This window comes from Neovison vison, chromosome 14 (genome assembly GCF_020171115.1).
Source record: "Neovison vison isolate M4711 chromosome 14, ASM_NN_V1, whole genome shotgun sequence".
NCBI lineage: Eukaryota > Metazoa > Chordata > Mammalia > Carnivora > Mustelidae > Neogale > Neogale vison.
The window spans coordinates 31,973,090-31,992,884 of NC_058104.1; the positions used below are offsets into that span (position 1 = coordinate 31,973,090).

Here is a 19,795-nt window from a genome sequence, read left to right on the forward strand (position 1 = left end):
CCCTTGTCCTCCATGCTATTTGTTATGCTCCACAAATAAGTGAAATCATATAATTGACTCTCTCTGCTTAACTTATTTCACTCAGCATAATCTTTTCCAGTCCCATCCATGTTGCTACAAAAGTTGGGTATTCATCCTTTCTGATGGAGGCATAATACTCCGTAGTGTATATGGATCACATCTTCCTTATCCATTCGTCCGTTGAAGGGCATCTTGGTTCTTTCCACAGTTTGGTGACCGTGGCCATTGCTGCTATAAACATTAGGGTACAGATGGACCTTCTTTTCAGTACATCTGAATCTTTGGGGTAAATACCCAGGAGTGCAATGGCAGGGTCATAGGGAAGCTCTATTTTTAATTTCATGAGGAATCTCCACACTGTTCTCCAAACTGGCTGCACCAACTTGCATTCCCACCAACAGTGTAAGAGGATTCCCCTTTCTCCACATCTTCTCCAACACATGTTGTTTCCTGTCTTGCTAATTTTGGCCATTCTAAGTGGTGTAAGGTGGTATCTCAATGTGGTTTAATTTGAATCTCCCTGATGGCTAGTGGTGATGAACATTTTTTCATGTGTCTGATAGCCATTTGTATGTCTTCATTGGAGAAGTGTCTGTTAATATCTTCTGCCCACTTTTTGATATGATTGTCTGTTTTGTGTGTGTTGAGTTTGAGGAGTTCTTTATAGATCCTGGATATCAACCTTTTGCCTGTACTGTCATTTGCAAATATCTTTTCCCATTCCGTGGGTTGCCTCTTTGTTTTGTTGACTGTTTCCTTTGCTGTGCAGAAGCTTTTGATTTTGATGAAGTCCCAAAAGTTGATCTTTGCTTTTGTTTCCTTTGCCTTTGGAGACATATCTTGAAAGAAGTTGCTGTGGCTGATATCGAAGATGTTACTGCCTATGTTCTCCTCTAGGATTCTGATGGATTCCTGTCTCACGTTGAGGTCTTTTATCCATTTTGAGTTTATCTTTGTGTACGGTGTAAGAGAATGGTCGAGTTTCATTCTTCTACATATAGCTGTCCAGTTTTCCCAGCACCATTTATTGAAGAGACTATCTTTTTCCACTGTATATTTTTTCCTGTTTTGTCAAAGATTATTTGCCCATAGAGTTGAGGGTCCATATCTGGGCTCTCTATTCTGTTCCACTGGTCTATGTGTCTGTTTTTATGCCAGTACCATGCTGTCTTGGTGATTACAGCTTTGAAGTAAAGCTTGAGATCAGGTAACATGATGCCCCCAGGTTTATTTTTGTTTTTCAACATTTCCTTAGCGATTCGGGTCTCTTCTGATTCCATACAAATTTTTGGATTATTCCGCAAATCTTCTTAGTTGCCTTTTGCACATGATGGCCATGTTTATATTTCTTAAATTAGTCCTTTGATTATATCATAATCCTCAAATACCAACAGTTTGCTGCTTATATTTTTCTAGGTAAAGGTTGACCTTTAGTTAAAACTTAAAAGTTTAAACTTTAGTGCTTTGCAGTGGCAATAATATGCAACCAGTGTAGGGAATTTAAAAATTTGCTAGTAGTCATATTAAAAAGCATGAAAAGAAAGAAGAAAAATTAAATTTAGCACTATATTTTATATAACCCAGTATATCCAGAATAATATAATTTCAACCTGTAATATAAAAAATTAATGATGAGATAATTTACCTTTTTTAATATGCTTAGCACAAGTCTCAATTGATATACTAAATTTCTATTGAAAATACTTACCCTCTATTGAGATTTCATAAAATTTACTTTCGAAAAATTTATTTGAAACATTCCTAACTTATGTGAAATGCAACTAAAAATATTCCAGTGACTGAAACATCTGTCAGTTTTTAAATATAAATTAAGTTGAAAATCTAGTTCATCAGTCACACGAGCTACACCTCAGGTATGCAGGGGACACATGTGGCTGCTGTGCTGGGGAGTCTGCGTGTAAACTCACAAGCCTGGCCTTTGAGGGTTCCAGCCTCATCTGCTCCCCACTGTGGTTACTGGGTGTCTTGACTATAACGGATCAGAGAGAACCGTTCAGCCTATCATAGGATACCTGGGTGGTTTTACTAAGAATATGTGTGGACTAGAGCCAGAAAGCAATCAAGACTTAAGACAGCTCCAGGGACCAGCTCCCCCGCCCTGCACCCCCCAACCCCCGCCCTTCTTCAGCTGCCTTCACAGGAGTCTCACTGGGTTCTTATGATCTGAGCCAGGCATCCCAAGTATGGCCCCTCTGGCTAGAGAAGCTGAATAGCCAAGTCCGCTAGCTTTTCTCAGGTAGGAGTAGCTAGAGGCAGTACAGTCAGTGGACATCATGCCTTTTATTTACGGCTGGACCGGAAGTGGAATTTGTCATGCCTGGAGATTCTCCTTTTTTATTTTTTCCCTGGAGATTCTCCTAAGGAGGCAATGATGAAGCCCCAAGACAGATGGCAGTGGCTTCTTGGAACGACAGCCTTTTTTAGTTAAGCAGCCTAAGCCCTGCGCTTTGATCACCATCAACTTGAACTGTAAAACCCTCTTCCAGCTGGCCCCCAGATTCCCAGCATTGGAGTCGCTAAGAGGCATCCGTGTTTTGGGTAGTGATACCTGTGGTCACTGTAGCTTGAATTTCCTCTTCATTTCAGCTGCAGCCCTCTAAAGCCTTAAGGAACGAGACCCGGGAAGTTTGTAATGGGGAAAAGTTCTGGAATGATGGAACCTTTTAAGAGAACAGGAACTAACATGTCTGTAGTCAGGAGAGAGACAGAATGGGGCTTAAGAAGAGGGGGGAGCCCATCCTTGTGGATTTTCTAGGGTCAGCTCCGCATTAAAGCAGCCCTCCTCCCACTGAGCTAGATCCAGAAACTCTTTTGCATGGTGAAGGAAGACAGCGTGTTCATTACATAAGCTTGCAGTAATCATCAGGCTGTGGCCTGACTGCGGTATCCATGTTGACGACGTGAAAGCATTTTTCCCTAACCAGGTGGCAGCCTTTACCAGCATTTGACATTTAGAGTGAAGAGATTCAGCTTCGAATGCCTAGATTTTGCCACTTGGATACTGTGTGACTCTAGGCAAGTCCCATTGCTTCTCAGACTTTCATGTGTGTACAGGTCACCTGGGGATCTCATTAAAAACCAGCACCTGATGTAGCAGGTCTGGGGCCGGGCTTGAGATGTTGCACTTCTAACAAGCTCCCTGGTAATGCCAAGTAGCTAGGACTTAACCTCTCTGTGCCTCAGTGGCCTTGACGCTGGAAGCTCAGCCGTGGAGCAGGAGATCAACTGTGTGTACATTACACCCACGCACACACATGCTGAGGGTCTCCTGAGACAGTGTGTGTGAAGTGGTAGAGCCATGACCAGGTCTTTCCTCCTTTCACAAGATTTGAGGTTGAGTGGGACCCTCAAACTTGCCACCTGTCTACAGCTGCCTTACTCTGTTGCCGGGGTGACTCATGTCTTGGGAGACTTCTTAGCATTGACTTGTTATGTTACCGATGAGCCGTCCAACTTCACAGCCTCTGGTTCGACTTCCTGCAGCTCAGATGGGGTTCCTGGGGTTCAGACATGGCATTCAGTCCTGGCTCTTTCTCCCCTGCCCGCAGGTGATTGCCTTTATGAAGTCTCCAGTGGGTCAGTACCTGGACAGGCATCCTTTCATGGCCCTTACCGTGCTGGTGTTTGTGGCTCTGTCAGCCATTCCTGTTGGGTTCTTCCTGCTCATCGTGGTGCTCACCTCCCTGGCTGCTTTTGTGGGAGTCATTTTACTGGAAGGTATATCCTGTTCATCTCTTCACTGCCTCGGAAAATGTTTCAGTTGGGAGCACAGTATTTATTGGGTACCTGCCACTCTTATCAAATGCTCCTGTTCTTGAAAAGATCAACAGTGGCCAAGGCAGATTGTCAGTAGTTACAAGATGGACTTTAGTGTCCAGATTAGAATCCTACCTTCCCCAGTGCGATTTTGGACAATTTATTTACCCTCTCTGAACCTCAAAATCCTCATATATAAACTGAAGAAATAATAACACTGATTCAAAGTGTTGTGGTAGGGATTGAAGCTTAAAGCTAAATATTGAAATATTTAGCAGAGCCCATGGCATAGAGTGACTTGCGCACGAATGGTAACAGTCCAATTATTCCACACCTTGCTATTGAACACCTGTTGCATGCTAGGTGTCTTGCTAGGCACTAATGTTCGCCCTCCTCCACCTTTCCTCCTGAGGTCACGCTGCCAACTGTCACCTTCTCCCTTTGTTGCTAAGGTAAAATTACTGAGAAGGCAGATCTGATTGGCTCAGATTGCCTTTTCGTATCAGATCCAAATCACAAGATGCTGGCTATAGAGCTGGTTGCTATTGTTTCATTGGTTTCCCAGAGCCAAGAGCACCAAGAGTTGTTTCCTGCTCAGGGGACCATAGATAAGGCAGTTTGCTTCCGAAGGAGAAGGTGGGCATCATCGATGGATGAGTTAAATACAGCCTGGCAGAGTAGCTGTTGAGGAAGTATTCATGGATGAATGGATGGGTGGAGGAGTGCAGGAATACTGTGGCAAAAGCAGCTTTAGAAGGCAGATTTAGAAGGGAGCCACTTTTGGTCCTGTCATGCAAAGCTCTACAGAGGACAGGATTTAAAGACATGTAACAACTTTTGTTTCTTTCGGGGAAGGAAAGACTTACTGAACGGGAGGGACAGCACATCACATACAGAGCCTTTAGAACAGTAGTCTAGAACCTGAGTGTGTGTAAGTCTTACTTGTTTTTTGAAAATGCAGACTTCCAGACCTCATCCAGAGATGGTTTTCTAGTTGTTCTGGAGTGGGGTCCAGAAATCAGAGTTTTTCACCAGCCTTCCTGAGGCATCTGATTCTGATACACTGGTTGGTGGCCCCACTTTGAAAAACATGGATCCAGGATTTTGTCAATCTTTGTAAAAAGCAGCACATCCATTTGTAGTCTTTGACTTCCTTCCTTTGCAGGGTCTATCCCTGAAATTATATCACTGTAGCCATGAGATGGGAGTTCTGAGCTGTTCAACCCCTCCCAAAGCAAGGAAAAGGATATTTGCCTTGCAGTGAGGCCCAGTCAGGTGGTTAGATGACCTCCTTTTTTTTTTTTTTTTTTTTTTTAAGATTTTATTTATTTACTTGACACAGAGAGACATCACAAGTAGGCAGAGAAGCAGGCAGAGAGAGAGGGGGAAGCAGCCTCCCTGCTGAGCAGAGAGCCTGATGTGGGGCTTGATCCCAGGACCCTGAGATCATGACCTGAGCCAAAGGCAGAGGCTTAACCCACTGAGCCACCCAGGCAAATCGGGATTTTTAGGGGAAATATCACTTAAAAAAAAAATCTGAGTTAACTGTCGTAAACATAGTGACCTGGGGTCTGGCAGCTTTGTTTGTTTTAGCTGACTTCTTCTAACTATGCTCTCCTCTAGGACTGGTCATCTCTGTGGGCGGCCTCTCACTGCTTTGTGTCCTCTGTGGCTTGAGCTTCGTATCACTCGCCGTGTCGGGGACAATCATAGTGTCCTATGTCGTGGCCTCCAGCCTTCTCAACTACTGGTTTCCTCCCAGGTAAATATATGTTAATGCAGTAATTTAATCTTTACCATTTAGGGGATTTTCATAAATACCACCCTGACCCTAGCTGGATGTCTAGAAGTAAAATTGTGAGAGGCCAGTGTTCTATATAGTTCCCTGTACACATCAGACATCAAATGAGAATTGACAATGGAGTTTCAAACAAAATGCTGTCATCATTCACCACACACAATTAACTCATTTTGTTGTCGTGGCCATGCTATGAAGTAATTGTTACTGATTTTTTTTTATTTTTTTTTTTTTAAATTTTTTTAAATTTTTATTATTATTATTTTTTTAAGATTTTATTTATTTATCTGACAGAGAGAGATAACAAGCAGATGGAGAGGAGGCAGAGAGAGAGATAGAAGGAAGCAGGCTCCCCGCTGAGCAGAGAGCCCGATGCGGGACTCGATCCCAGGACCCTGAGACCATGACCCGAGCTGAAGGCAGCGGCTCAACCCACTGAGCCACCCAGGCGCCCCGTTACTGATTTTTTTTTAAAAGACGTCATTAAATTTACAAAACTTCAAAATAAGGCTTTTTTTTTTTTTTTTGCGGGGTGCTGCAAGAATAATGAGCCATTATTCCACTCACCACGCACATACCTCAGGGTGATACAGGAGGCCGTGAAGCTGCTATTCCCAATGTCCACCTTCATCCTCTTTGCTCTTCAGAATGTGAGTGTCTCACCACACTCGTGATGACGGTTGGATGGTATGGATCTTATTCCTGCATTATGGCCCCTAATGCCAGCTACACCTCATCTGGAGCCTCCGCTGAAGGAACAGTGATCTCTTTTAATGCTGGAGGGAAAACCAGCTGTGTTGGAATTACTGTATGACAGTATGTTTGTCTGTAATGGGCTGCCCTCCTAAGGAATTTTCAGAGATGATTTTTTTTTTTTAATGCTTGATTTTTATCTTTTTCTCTTTGTTGGATTTAGGATCTCAGTCTCAAGTGGGATGTAACTCCATTGTGCTTCCTTTAAGCTCTTGCTTAATTGATGACAGTGGCTAATACCCATCCAGTACTTGCTCTGTGCCAGGGACTCTGTTATGCACTTTCCAGGCCCTATCAGCTCACTGAATCCTCACAACCACCCTGTGAGGGGGGTACTAGCTCCATCCTATGGCGAGGGAAATGAAGCCAAGTCCCAAAGCAAAGTGTGGTAGAGAAGGGACTTAATGCAGGTCAGTTGACTCCAAAGCCTCTTAACCAAGATTCCAAGTGACTCCAGAACAGGCGTCAGCAGACAATTTCTGTAAGGGGCTAGAGATAAATATTTTAGGCTTTGTAGGCCATGTGGTCCATATTGTAGCTCTTCAACTCTGCTGCTGCAGCCAAAAAAGCAACAGAGACAATAAGAAAACAAGTGAGCATGACTTTGTTCGAATAAAGCTTTATTTACAAGAACAGGCAGCAAACTGCATTTGCCCCAAGGAATTTGCCAACCCTTGCTCTAAAAGAACCAATATCCTGAATTTTGCTTTTCTGTAGAGTAGCCCTTGAACTTTTTATCAAAATGTTATCCTGTGGTTACTCAGGTTAGAAAATAAAATATGAGGTGGGTATAATTTAAAAATAGCTGAGGGCTGGTTGTCATAGGATTGCCTGGTTGATATCCCTGGAATTACATCCAACTTCTTAAAAATTGTTTGTTTGTTTTGTTTTTTTTTAAAGATTTTATTTATTTGAGAGAGGGATCGAGAGAATGAGTGGAGGGGCAGAAGGAGAAGCAGACTCCCCATAGAGCAAGGAGCCCGATGCAGGACTCGATCCCAGGACCCCAAGATCATGACCTGGGCTGAAGGCAGCCGCTTAACTTACTGAGCCACCCAGGCGCTCCCCCTTCCTAAAAATTGTTTTGAATACTGTCAGTCTTAAAGGAGTTAAAAGAAGAAATATGGGCTTAAATTTGGCTTATCAGAGCTGATGCTTCTGAGCCAAAGTCTCTCCCCGCCTCTCAACCTGGCTCTGCTCTGCCACAGGTGTAACAAAATCTGCATACCACCTGTTTATCAAATCTTTTTCACTTGGAAAAAAAATTTCCAAGATTTGTCCTTGATCTCCTTATACTCCCCTCCTCCTCCCAACCAAGGCACCTGGACCCATTGTTTTCACCAGGGCAGTGGTTCTCAAGCGTTTTGTTCCTGGACACATTTTGCTTCTTAAAATTACTGAGTCTTCAGGTTTTGTTCATGTAGTTTTAAACTTATCAGTAATTACTATAGTAGAAATTAACAACAAATTTGAAACATACTTATTTAAAAAGGGACAGTATTACCTGTTGATATAAAAAACATCTTCATGAAAAGTAACTAGAGGCACTTGGGTGGCTCAGTCAGTTAAGTGGCCGCCTTCAGCTCAGGTTATGATCCCAGGGTCCTGGGATCAAGACCCGCATTGGTCTCCCTGCTCAGTGGAGAGCCTGCTTCTCCCTCTCCCTCTGCCTGCTCCCTCTCTCTGTGTCAAATAAATAAATAAAATCTTTAAAAGAAAAAAAAAGAAAAAGAACTATATTTTCCAATACAAAATGAAATGAGTGAGTGGCATTGTTTTACATTTTACAAATATCTTTTTTTTTTTTTTTTTTAAGATTTTATTCCTTTATTTGAGAGAGAGAGAGAGAAAGAGTACACATAAGCCTGGATGCTGGAGGGACAGAAGGAGAGGGAGAAGCTGACTCCCCACTGAGCAGGGATCCTGACTCAGGTCTCAATCCCAGGACCCTGGGATCATGACATGAGCTGAAGGCAGACACTTAACCGAGTGAGCCACTCAGGCACCCCTGTATTTCACAAATATCTTTAATGTCTGCCTTAGTAGACATCAGCTGGGTTTTGAAGACCCAGCCTCACAAGGGTATGGGTGGCAAAGGGCAGAAAAGCTTTTTCAGATAACTGTGGATGTTTTTTAATAGTACACAGAACTCAATAAGTTGTAGTTTCTTTAAAGTTACTTGAAATGTGACCTTTTTGTACTTTGTTGCATTAACATATCCTGGTCTGTCTTATACTTTTTATTTTTATTTTTATTTTATTTTATTTTTTTAAAAAGATTTTATTTATTTATTTGAGAGAGAGACAGTGAGAGAGAGCATGAGCGAGGAGAAGGTCAGAGGGAGAAGCAGACTCCCCATGGAGCTGGGAGCCTGATGCGGGACTCGATCCCAGGACTCCGGGATCATGACCTGAGCCGAAGGCAGTTGTCCAACCAACTGAGCCACCCAGGCGTCCCTGTCTTATACTTTTTAAAGATCTTTTACCATACATGTTTTTGTAACTTCATGCTCTGCTCATTTGCAATACCCGAATTAGAGTAGGGGGAAGGGGCCAGAATCCCTACCCCTAATCCAGTAACTTTAACCTCTTATGCCCTCAGTTTCCTCATCTCTAAAATAGGTGTAGCCTTAAATCTGGTGTGGTTGCAAGAAGCAGATAAACCAACAAAGAATGTCATATATTCAGCGTTGTGCACTCTGCACAGTAAAGCTCTTGAAAGAGGCCCTAGAGCTAACCATTTCTTCTTGTTACCAAACAGACCTGTGACACAACAAAACTCCAGTGGTGACTGTCAGCTGGCTATGAAGTCCGCAGACTTAGAGGGGCTCTACCAGGAATGACCGGCCCAGCGGAGCCAGAGCTTTTCCCAAGCACCTCTCGAAGCCTGTGGATCATACTCAGCCCTTGGGATTATGAGTCAGAAGGGGGTTAGGTGGTCAAGCACTACTTGGAAGTGTCCTCTAGCTTTTTCATGTATTCATAGGATCCCATGGGGGCCAGTTCGGGGCTCTTGTTGCTCTTGCAGGAGTCCTGTGGTTCTGCTGGTGGGCCCACCTTCCCAGGAGACTTAGCAGAGACTGGCAGTGGCTCTGCACTTCCTGGCCTGTGACCCGCCCTCCTTAGTATGCAGACTTGACCTTGGCCCAGTCCTGAGCCTCTACAGCCTGGCAGCTCCATCCCAAAGACTCAGATCTTGTGGCTGAGGGCCCAGTTTGGGGCAACTGTGGATTTTTTTTTTCTTTTTTCTTTTTTTCTTTCTTTCTTTTAGAAAGGAGAGAAGCTGTTTATATCTTCACTTATTTGAAACATGGTGGGGACAGAGCAGAACAGAGCAAGCTCTTCTGCCTTATTAGCATTTTATCAGAGAAACCAGCACATTTGGCAATAATGGCTCCTCAGACAAAGCTGGAGAAGTTAACTATATGGCCAAGGGCGCTTTTGAAAAAATCTAAAGATATGTGGAGTACTGTTAAGTGCCATTACTCTTTAAAATACTTGCACTTGATACGTTTGTATTGTCTCGAAGAACGTGGCTTGTTAAGCCATTTCTGTAAAAAATCCTATGAAAATGCTTAAGGACTAAAGTTTTTAAAGTCCTGTGGGATTTCTCCTTCAGTGGTCTGCTGTGACATTTTATTAAATATTTATTTGGATGAGCTTTTTTTATTTACTCTTTCTTTCACCCCCAAGACATCAGATCGCTTTATTACTTCTCGTTGATTTCATGGCAAATCCCAGGTAATAGGGCTCATGACAGACACTCCACCCAAAGTAGCTTTAATGGGCGGGTGGGGGCAAGAGGGGCAGTTCATTTCATTCCACTGAAAAGCCAGGGTGTAGATTTTCAGGCACTGCTGGATCCAGGGGCTCAAGCGGCATCTTGAGGCATCTCTCTCCCTTCATCCGTCAGCACTGCTTTCCTCGTGTGAGCTGCTTTTCCACTAAAGCCGTGCACACGTGGCGGTCAGCAGCGGTCAGCAGCTCTGACTGTACGTCGGCCTCACGGTTAGCGCTCCGCACCTGCACCAGTGGGGAAGCTGCTCTTGTCCAACAGCACAGGCCGATGATCTGGGTTTGGCCCTGATTGGACAGACTTGGGTCATGTGAGCAATCCTGAACCAGTCACAGGGGTCAGGAGGGTAAACTATAGTGATGCGGCAGGGCTGGGCCATAGGTTCAAGCCGGAACCATGGGTGGTTTACGTAAGCCCCACTGGTTTCACATGGGGTAGGGTGCATACTACTAAAGGAATAGGAGACGGAGAGGAAGTATTTGCTGGGCAGACAAAATATAAAGCCTGCTACTTGTGATACCAGGACATAAAAGCCTTAATTTGGAAACTTGTGAATCCCATGACAGCCATGCCTGTCACTTAAAGGTGGCTTTCCTTCTTAGAGGGAAAAGAACTGCCTCTTCTGCCAGCATGTGGAGTAGTAGTAATTGGTGTTTATTACATTTTTCTTTTCTTCATGCAATTGTCTGCTCACATCTATCTACTGCCATCTACCCATCTGGGTAGTAATGAAAAATGAAAAGGTCCCTGGACTCCAGAAGTTTGCTTTCTAACACAAGAGTCGCTTAACAAGTGTATTAACTGTTGCTGTATAACAGTTTCCCACAAACTATAGACTTTAAAGAATATATGTTATCTCACATTTTCAGCGTGTTAGTCGTCCTGGCTCAGCCAGGTCCTTTGCAAAACTTCCAAGCACAGTGTTGCCAGGGCTGGGTTCTCATCTGAGGCTCAACTGGGGAAGGATCCACATCCAAGCCCACATGGTCATTGGCGGCATCCCGTTCTTTGCAGGCTATATGGGACATCACACATGGCAGCTTGCATCTTTGAAGCCACCAAGAGAGAGATTCTCTTAGCAAGGCAGGCATTACATTCTTATGTAGCATAAGCACATATGTGTTATCACATGTATCTTGTCACTTTCACCATATTCCATGGGTTAGAAGCAATCGCGGGTCCCAACCACACTCGAGAGGGGAATCACACAAAGGCATGTGTACCAGAGGTCAGGATCATGGACTCGACTCTAGGGACTACCTGCTACCACCAGTAAACAAAATAGTAGATTGTGATAAGCATATCAGGAGAAAGTAAAAGGGTGACATACAACAGGGGAGGCCACTTTCATCAAAGCAAGCAAGAATTTCTTCTCTAAACCAAAGAATGAGAAGTTACAGCCATGCCAAGAGCTGAGGGTGGGTGTTCCCAGCACAGGGCACAGGGATGCAAAGGCTCAAAGACTGGGAAAGAAATGACGTCAGTGTGGCTGGACCTGGTGAGCAAAGGGTAGATGAAAGAGAGACAGAAGCCCATCATTCAGGGCCCCTTAGAGTAAGAAATTTACTCCAAAGAGCAAAGGGAAGACGATGCACTTTAAAGGGACATAATCAGACTTGGATTTTTAAAGATAACTCCATGGCCAATGGATCAGGAGATGAAGGCCAGTTAGGTCTGCAGAAGATGGTTATGGTGCCACACGAGGATGGAGGTATGGAGACCTTCCTCGTTTGGAGAGCCGGCAGCATTTGGTGATTGGTTGCCTGTGGGTGATGAAGGAAAGCGGAACATGGGATGGCACCTAAATTTTTAAACTTGAGCCAAAAAATAGATAGGGATGCTATTTTCTGAGATGGGGCTGGGTGAATATTCAAGATCTCCTTTGCTCATATTAAGTCAGGTAGGCCTTTTTTTTTTTTTTAACACTAGTAGGGTGTGTGAAGTAGACAGTTGGTTTAGAGTGTAAGTCTGGGCAGGGGATGTAAGATTTGGAAGTGTTTTCAGTGCCGAGAGATTTACACAGCCATCTTATGGAATGCTGTCCCAGAAGTGGCCAAAAGATCATTTTAAAACATATTTCCGATTCCATAAACATCCTTGCTTCAAACTCTGCAAACTGCAAGGTGCTTTCCCTTTCCCACTGTACTTGGGTAAGACCCAACACAAGCTGCCTCTACTGGCTTCTCATTTTTTATATCCCATCAACCTCTGGATTTTAGAGGTGAAACTAAGGTTTAGAGCAGAACTGACTAATTCTGCCAGAAAACGTGGCATCTAAATCATGGCTTTGCAATTCAGGCTCTCCATCACATTGGCTAGAGCTCAAGGCCTTTTCTGATCAAACAAAGTAAAATAATGTACAAAACCCAGCAGAACGCCTGCCCCAGAATAGGGCCATAAAGCATAGTTGTCAAAACGCACAGTGCACCATCATTTAAAACTGACTGGAACAGAAATGTGTGAAAGGCTTATTGTCAGCCAGGCTTGAAGGAATTTTAGGACTCCCCGATTATTCAAAAGGTGCCTGCCTTTTAGGCATAGTTCAATGTGTGGCTCATTTGGAAAGGTAATTTATCCTTACAGCATGAAAACCATGACTTTATACAGCCAGAATGTTAATTTATCAGTTAATTTGTCCAGGTGTCTGGTTTTTTTTTTTTTTTTTTTTTAAGATTTTATTTATTTGACAGAGAGTACAAGCAGGGGGAGCAGCAGAGAGAGGGAGAGGCAGACTCCTGCTGAGCAGAGAGCGCGATGCGGGCTTGATCCCAGGACCCTGAGATCAGGACCTGAGCTGAAAGGCGATGCCCAATGACTGAGCCACCCAGGCATCCCCAGGTGTCTGTTTTTGCCATGTGTTGGCTGCTATCTTAAACCCTCTACAAATCAATACACATTTTCTGTCAGTCCTCACTACTACCCATCTTAGAGATAAAAATGCTGACAGATTGAGCAGTTAAGTTGTCAAGGGCCCATGGAAACAAGTGGGATGCAAGCCCAGTTTGCCTGACTGCAAAACCCACCCTTGTACTCAGCATGTGGCTCAATGTCAACTCCTCCACCTGCCTTTGAGGCCTTATGAGATTTGGACCCATGCCCTAATATATGCTGTCTCTGATAGTATCCAAAACCTTTGCCACTGTGTCAGATGACTCCAGGGATTGCTGGTTTCATTAAATGCAATGGGAATGGTTGGCTTCCCTAGAGTTGTCCCCAAAGAGGTACCATTTCAACTAGCACTGTGTGTGGCTTCTGCTGTCTGTTCTGCATAGACCAGAGGATTCAGGGTTGTCTGGCTGGCTCATTCGGTGGAGCATGTGACTCTGGATTTTGGGCTTGTGAGTTTAAGCCCCACATTAGGTGTAGAGATTACCCTAAATAAATAAATAAATAAATAGAATTTTTAAAAAAACACAAAAACCCAAAAACAAACAGGAGATTCAGCCCAGAAGTTGCAACACTTTGGCAAAGACATGATCGGGTGTGAGTTGTCACAAGGTTGAGTACTTTCATGTAGGTTTTGCTGTGCTTCCTTGAGTGGGAGAGAAAAGGTGGAGCTAGAGAGAGGGGGTAGAATTTGAGAATAACCTGCTTTCCCTTACCTATGCCATGGTACCACCCAAAACATGTGCATGCATGCATATACGTATGGTGAGCGATCCAATAGGTGTGCACGCGCACACACACACACACACACACACATCTGGAGTGATTGGTGAGAGTTGTGACAATTATGAATTAATGAAGTGCTCTCTTTGCCTTCCTGGGGGAAAGGTGTGGGGATTACATACAAATCTTGTGGGCCTCTTGGGTGTGTCGTTATGGTGGGTAGTATCCATCATATGTGGCCGACAAGTTGAAAACCAGTGATGCCAGAGCATCCCTTGTCCAAACCTCCCATCTCAAAAGATTTCCACCTTCCACAATCCAGCTCCAGGTTCACACCTCTGTGAAGTCATGTCTTGCTATGTGTACCCTCTTTATACTTACAGCCCTCGTGGAACAGGCCTGTTGAGCAAGTGACAGCCTCTCTGTGCATTGACTTCCTCAGTCTGTAAAGAGAACGCCATCCGACTGGAGTCTTTGGGAAACTGAGGCAAGTGGTCTCTAGATTATCAAAGTGCTACAACACCATCAAAAAATTATACCCCTGCTCAACTGACGTGTCTCTCATTTGCTGCTATTCTCTTGCATTTACCTTTCCTTCCACCCTCCCTCCCTCCCCCCTCTCCACTAGTGCTCTGGGGATGGAAACAAGGCCTGCATATTCACTTTGGATAGCCTAGAACCTTATACATAGAAACCCCTGGACAACATTTTCCATTGACTAGAAAATTCTGAGAGGTGCGAATCTAGAGCCTATATATCCCAGGACATTTGGCAGCGTGTGGAGGCATTTTTGATCCTCATGACTGTGTGTGTTTGGGAGAGGGGTTACTCCTGGCATCCTCCTGATGGGGGATGAGGCCAGGGATGCTGTTAACTGTCCTACAATGCACATGACAACCCCTTACAGAATTATTTGGGCACAAATGTCAGTGCTGAGGTTGAGAAATCCTGATGGAAACAAGACTTAAGAACATCAGGCTTCACGATAGCAGAGCTCATCTGGGATGAGGCTGGAATCGGCCAGGCCTGTACTAGATCTGCCAGTTACAGTAATGGCATCAGGAAAACACCTTGACATTTGTGAAAGATGTCATTACCATTTTTGACCTTTCACAACAGTTTTGCAAGTTCCCTCTGTTCCATCTTCCTGCCATACTCCTCAACCGGCCGAAGACGAAACTGGGCCAACAGGTAATAATTTGCCAAATGTCTCAGAGCTGGCTAGTGACTGTGCCACAAGAACAGCATCATTGGCTGCCAGCTCAGGCTTGGTTTGCTCCCCTCTCCCTGCTTTTCTGTTAAAGCAGAATGACAAGGATGAGACATAGGGAAGGTGGGCTACTTGGCAGTTGGGAATTGGAGAGCCCTCTAGGTTGGAGAGGACAGTGGGTGTCGTTTGGCTTCCCATGACTTGAGAAGAGACTCAAGCCCCCATACACTGCGCTAGGAGACCTTATGCCCCTACTTAGGTGCTGGGGCTTCAATCCCCATCTGAAACCCTTAAAAACAAACAAACAAACAAACACCCAGCAGGTGGAAATGGAACAGAGAGATTTCCTAAAGTCGGTGCTTACTTGTTGAGCCAGAAGAGGGAGCTCACATCTAGCAATCTGAAGCTGGCTCTGCAGCGAACAGCCCTGAGAGCTGAAAGAGACTTTGCACTTGTGCATCTTAGATGTTAATATGCATCTGTACAAGGGGTCCTGGTAAAAGGCAGGTCCTAAGTCGGTCGGTCTGAGTTTCTGCCAGCTCCCAGGGAAAGCCTTCCACAGACCACACCTTGGGTAGCAAGGCCATAGAAACCCTCTTCAGTCCTCCTTCTAAAGATGGCACACCTGGGGGAGCCTGGGTGGCTCAATGGGTTAAAGCCTCTGCCTTCAGCTCGGGTCATGATCCCAGAGTTCTGGGATCGAGCCCCTCATCGGGCTCTCTGCTCAGTGGGGAGCCTGCTTCCTTCTCTCTCTCTGCCTGCCTCTCTGCCTGCTTGTAATCTCTGTCTGTCAAATAAATAAATAAAGTCTTAAAAAAGAATTCTTTAAAGATGGCACACCTGAAGCCAGAGAGGGGCCATGACTCTACCTGCAGCCACTGTAAGTCTGCAGCACCTGGGCTGGGACCCATGTCTTGCATCTGGGGCTTGCTTCACAGCATCTTCCCTGCTCCTCTGAGCCTAACAGAATGAAGTGGGGAGGATCCATCTCTAGATATGGAAACAAAGAGACCATATTGTCTGCTTTGAATTCTTTTTTTTTTTTTTTTAAGATTTTATTTATTTATTTGACAGAGATCACAAGTAGGCAGAGAGGCAGGAAAGGAAGCAGGCTCCCACTGAGCAGAGTCCGATGCAGAACTCAATCCCAGGACCCTGAGATCATGACCTGAGCCGAAGGCAGAGGCTTTAATCCACTGAGCCACCCAGGCGTCCCTCTGCTTTGAATTCTTAACCTCAAAAATATACTGCCAGTTACTTTACCAGCTGAAGAGGTTTATTTGGGAATCAACGAGAATCGCAATCTGGGGCAAACAAGCTGTGGCAATACTGTAGGCAAGTCCAGGGAATAAAGGAGAGGCACACCTATTCATTCATTCATTCATTCATTCGAGAGAGAGCGTGAGAGCACACGAGTGGGAGGGGCAGAGGGAGAGAGAGAATCTCAAGCGGACTCCACACTGATCAGTGGAGCCTGATACAGGGCTTGATCTCACTACCCTGAGATCATGACCTGAGTCAAAACCAAGAATCAGACAACTAACCGACTGCACCAGCCAGGTGCCCCAAGGCTCACTTTAGTAAGGAGAGAAGGGGTGAATTGGGAATGCCATTATGAACTGAAAGTCCATTAGAGAAAACTGGGAGTCGAAAGTATAGTGGCTTCTCATTGGCTGTTGCCTAGAGGCTGGTGGTGGGGAATGAGGAAAGCAGCTCTTCCTCTAGCTGGAGTAGAAAAGTGGTATCTATGTTCATAGTCAAGTCAGTCTCTTCCTGTTGGGTCTGCAGTTGATTCAGAGTGGTAGGGTGTGGGAACTCCCCCTGCCAAAACTTCCGGGTTCCATTTAGTGGGGTTTCCCTTTATTAATTTTCACAGAATCAAGCTTCTTTGTACTATATTTTTGGTGAAATCACTTTTCTTCCATAAGGACCACTGGGAATCCAAAGATGAACAGAATAAGACTCTGGTTCTCTTGGGCCTTGGGGGAGCCAATGCAAAGTAAATTTGTTAACACAAGGTGTACTTATTTGTGGTTTATATAAATTTGGTTATTAATCTGAAGGAAACCTTACATCTAACTTGGTGTGTTCTTATAGATGCAAATTATAGCCATAGCTGATCTCCTAAAAGTAATGCTGTTTTTTTTTTTGAACAATGTTATACATGCATGTTTTTCATTAAGAAGATTGTAATGAGGTAAAACATATGTACAAAATGCAGAAATTATAAATGTATAGCTTGATAAACCATCAAAAAATAAATATATCCAGGAAATCCCTCCCACCTCAAGAAGTAGAATAATAGCAGCATCCCCGAAACCTCCTTTTGTCCCTCCACTCACTACTATTCTTTCCTTCTTCTCCAGTCTTTTTTTTTTTTAATTTTAATTTTTTTTCAATTTATTTATTTTCAGAAAAACATTATTCATTATTTTTTCACCACACCCAGTGCTCCATGCAAGCCGTGCCCTCTATAATACCCACCACCTGGTACTCCAACCCCCCCCCCCCCCGCCACTTCAAACCCCTCAGATTGCTGTTTTAATCCTGGATCATTTTGAATGCTTTTACCTGCAAGAAACAAACTACATCCCTTAAAAAAAAGGAATCCTTAGCATCTCACTAAACATGAAAGATTGTTAAAGAACAAAATTTCAATTGAGTAAACTTGAAGATCTAATTGGTTTTATGAATTGAGTCATGAATCCCACCTAGCATGTAGAGGGGAGCTCTGAGGAGTTGTAGAAAATGGAAGGTTTCTATAGGAAGGAGGGTGGAGTAAAGAAGTTATTAGCTAAAGAAAAGATTGCTTTAGGCAAGGTCACTTTCCCTTAGGCGGAAGGGCTGGAAGTCTTACACAGATGATCTCATCTTCGTTTGGGGAATGGAGGGCCCATGTGACAATTACCTCATTAGTGCTGACTAGAAAAGTCCTGACTGACCAGTCAAGACTTCATTTCTGGGGAAGATTAAAACTGTAATTAGATTAGGTATTAAGCTCTAGTTTGGTGACTTGGCCTACCACGAGTTACTCCCTTTGAGGGCCTGTGGTTTTCTTTTTAACAAGATGCAAGTGATTTCAGGGTTGATTGAGAAAACACAACAAAGTAATCAGGAATCAAGATTTTCCATGTTTTTGCTCTACCATTCTCAGTGTCATTAGGCTGTTTCCTCATGATCACAAGATGGCTGCCACAACTCAAAGACTCACAATGTCACACCACCACATCCATAGAAAGGAAGAAAAGGGGCTTGCTGTACATATTTTTTTTTTTTAAACAAGGAAGAAAAAGACAGATGCCTCCCTTGCCATATCCCTTTAAATCTCATTGAACAGAAACATATGCCTCCTGGTAGCTGATCTGCAAGGGGAATGAGAGTTCATCTTGATTATTTATCACCATCAGGGTGTGTCACCTAGGGATATATTATGCTATTCCAGAACAAAGTTCTCTTATTAGGGAAGAAGGGGACATGGAGAAAAATGAGGATTCTGGGACCCAATTCTATGTGTATAGGGGTTACCCCATCAAGCAATTCTCTGGTGTCATTTGGGTGTCCTACAATTCAACTCACTTCTCACTACCTACCTGGAAATAGCATCAGATACCACAGGTTAAGGGCTCAGTCCTACAAGACTGTCCTTACCCACCCTACCCCACTTCAGATTGGCATCACAAGTCCAGGTACCTGCAGTCCTCATGATCTGGCTACAGATGGGAGGTTCTGATGACACCCTATTGGGTTTGATTGATTTGCTAGAGTGTCCTACAGAACTCAGAATAACAGTGTATTTACTAGATTACTGGTTTATTATTAAAGGATGTAACTCAGGAAACAGCCAGATGGAAGAGATGCATAGGGTTGGAGAAAGGACAAGGAACTTCCATGTCCTCTCTGAAAACACCATTCTCCCCAAATTTCCACATGTTCTCCAACCTGGAAGCTCTCTGAACCCTCTGCTTTGGGGTTTTAATGGAAGCTTCATTATATAGGCATGATCAACCGGCCAAGTCCCAGAAATCAAGGGGGTGAGACTGAAAGTTTCTACCCTCTGTTCAAGATTGGTTTCCCTGGCAACTAGCCCCTCTTCTCTAAGTTATTTAGGGGCTTTTCCAAGTCATCTATTAATGTAACAAAAGGCTCCTTAATTGCTCTCAACACTTAAGAAGTTCCAAGTGTTTTAGGAGCTCTGTGCTACAGGGGGACAAAGACCAAATAAATATTTCTTACTATAAATCACAATATCACAGGAAGAGAAAGTGGGAAAGAAACCTTTTCAGATTAAGCAGCCTACGCCAACGATTAGTCGCAGTTCACTCATGAGTTTATTCACAAAGCAAAGTTCCTTGGGTGTTGTGTGATCAAAGGTCAGGGTCAAGGAGAGGTTTGGCAGAATTCTAACCTCTGTCAGGGAAATCTACTCCCAAGAGAGGAAGTGGTACTTGGCTACCCAAGAGCCCAGCCTACACACACTGGAGTCCGTTGACTCATCAGGGGGAAGCTGCTATGACCAAGACTATGGATATGCCAGGCACTGTATGTTCTACCTTCTGCTGATCCCCTGTCCTCCAGCAGCGAGGTAGCTTCGTACTCCATGCACCACCACCTTCAAGCCAGAAGCAATGTTACCCCATGGATTTTCTGCTTATTGGCACAGTAGTGGCCACCGTAGAAGGTAATTCTAATTCTGGTACCTCAGTGGGTTACAACTTCAATTCCCATTTCAGGATGGACTTGTGTTCTCAGCAACTCTTCAATTCCACCAGGATATACTATGGTTTAGAAATGAAGCTGATTGCAACTTGAATCTGCCAAGCCCTTGAAACAAT

The 19,795-nt window shown here is 44.1% G+C and overlaps 1 protein-coding gene across 6 annotated transcripts in view; it reads left to right on the top strand.

Annotated features, from left to right (window-relative positions):
* LDAF1 (lipid droplet assembly factor 1) overlaps positions 1 to 19,795 on the top strand; it is a 43,400-nt gene that overhangs the window by 8,007 nt on the left and 15,598 nt on the right. For 3 of the 6 annotated variants that reach the window (XM_044233012.1, XM_044233014.1, XM_044233013.1), the window contains exons 3-4: positions 3,591 to 3,759; positions 5,422 to 5,560. In XM_044233012.1, the coding sequence (XP_044088947.1) occupies positions 3,591 to 3,759; positions 5,422 to 5,560 (308 nt within the window). Of the gene's footprint in view, positions 1 to 3,590; positions 3,760 to 5,421; positions 5,561 to 9,109; positions 10,008 to 14,136; positions 14,221 to 19,795 lie in introns of those variants that run through there. The other 3 variants (XM_044233011.1, XM_044233010.1, XM_044233015.1) reach the window with 2 other exon arrangements.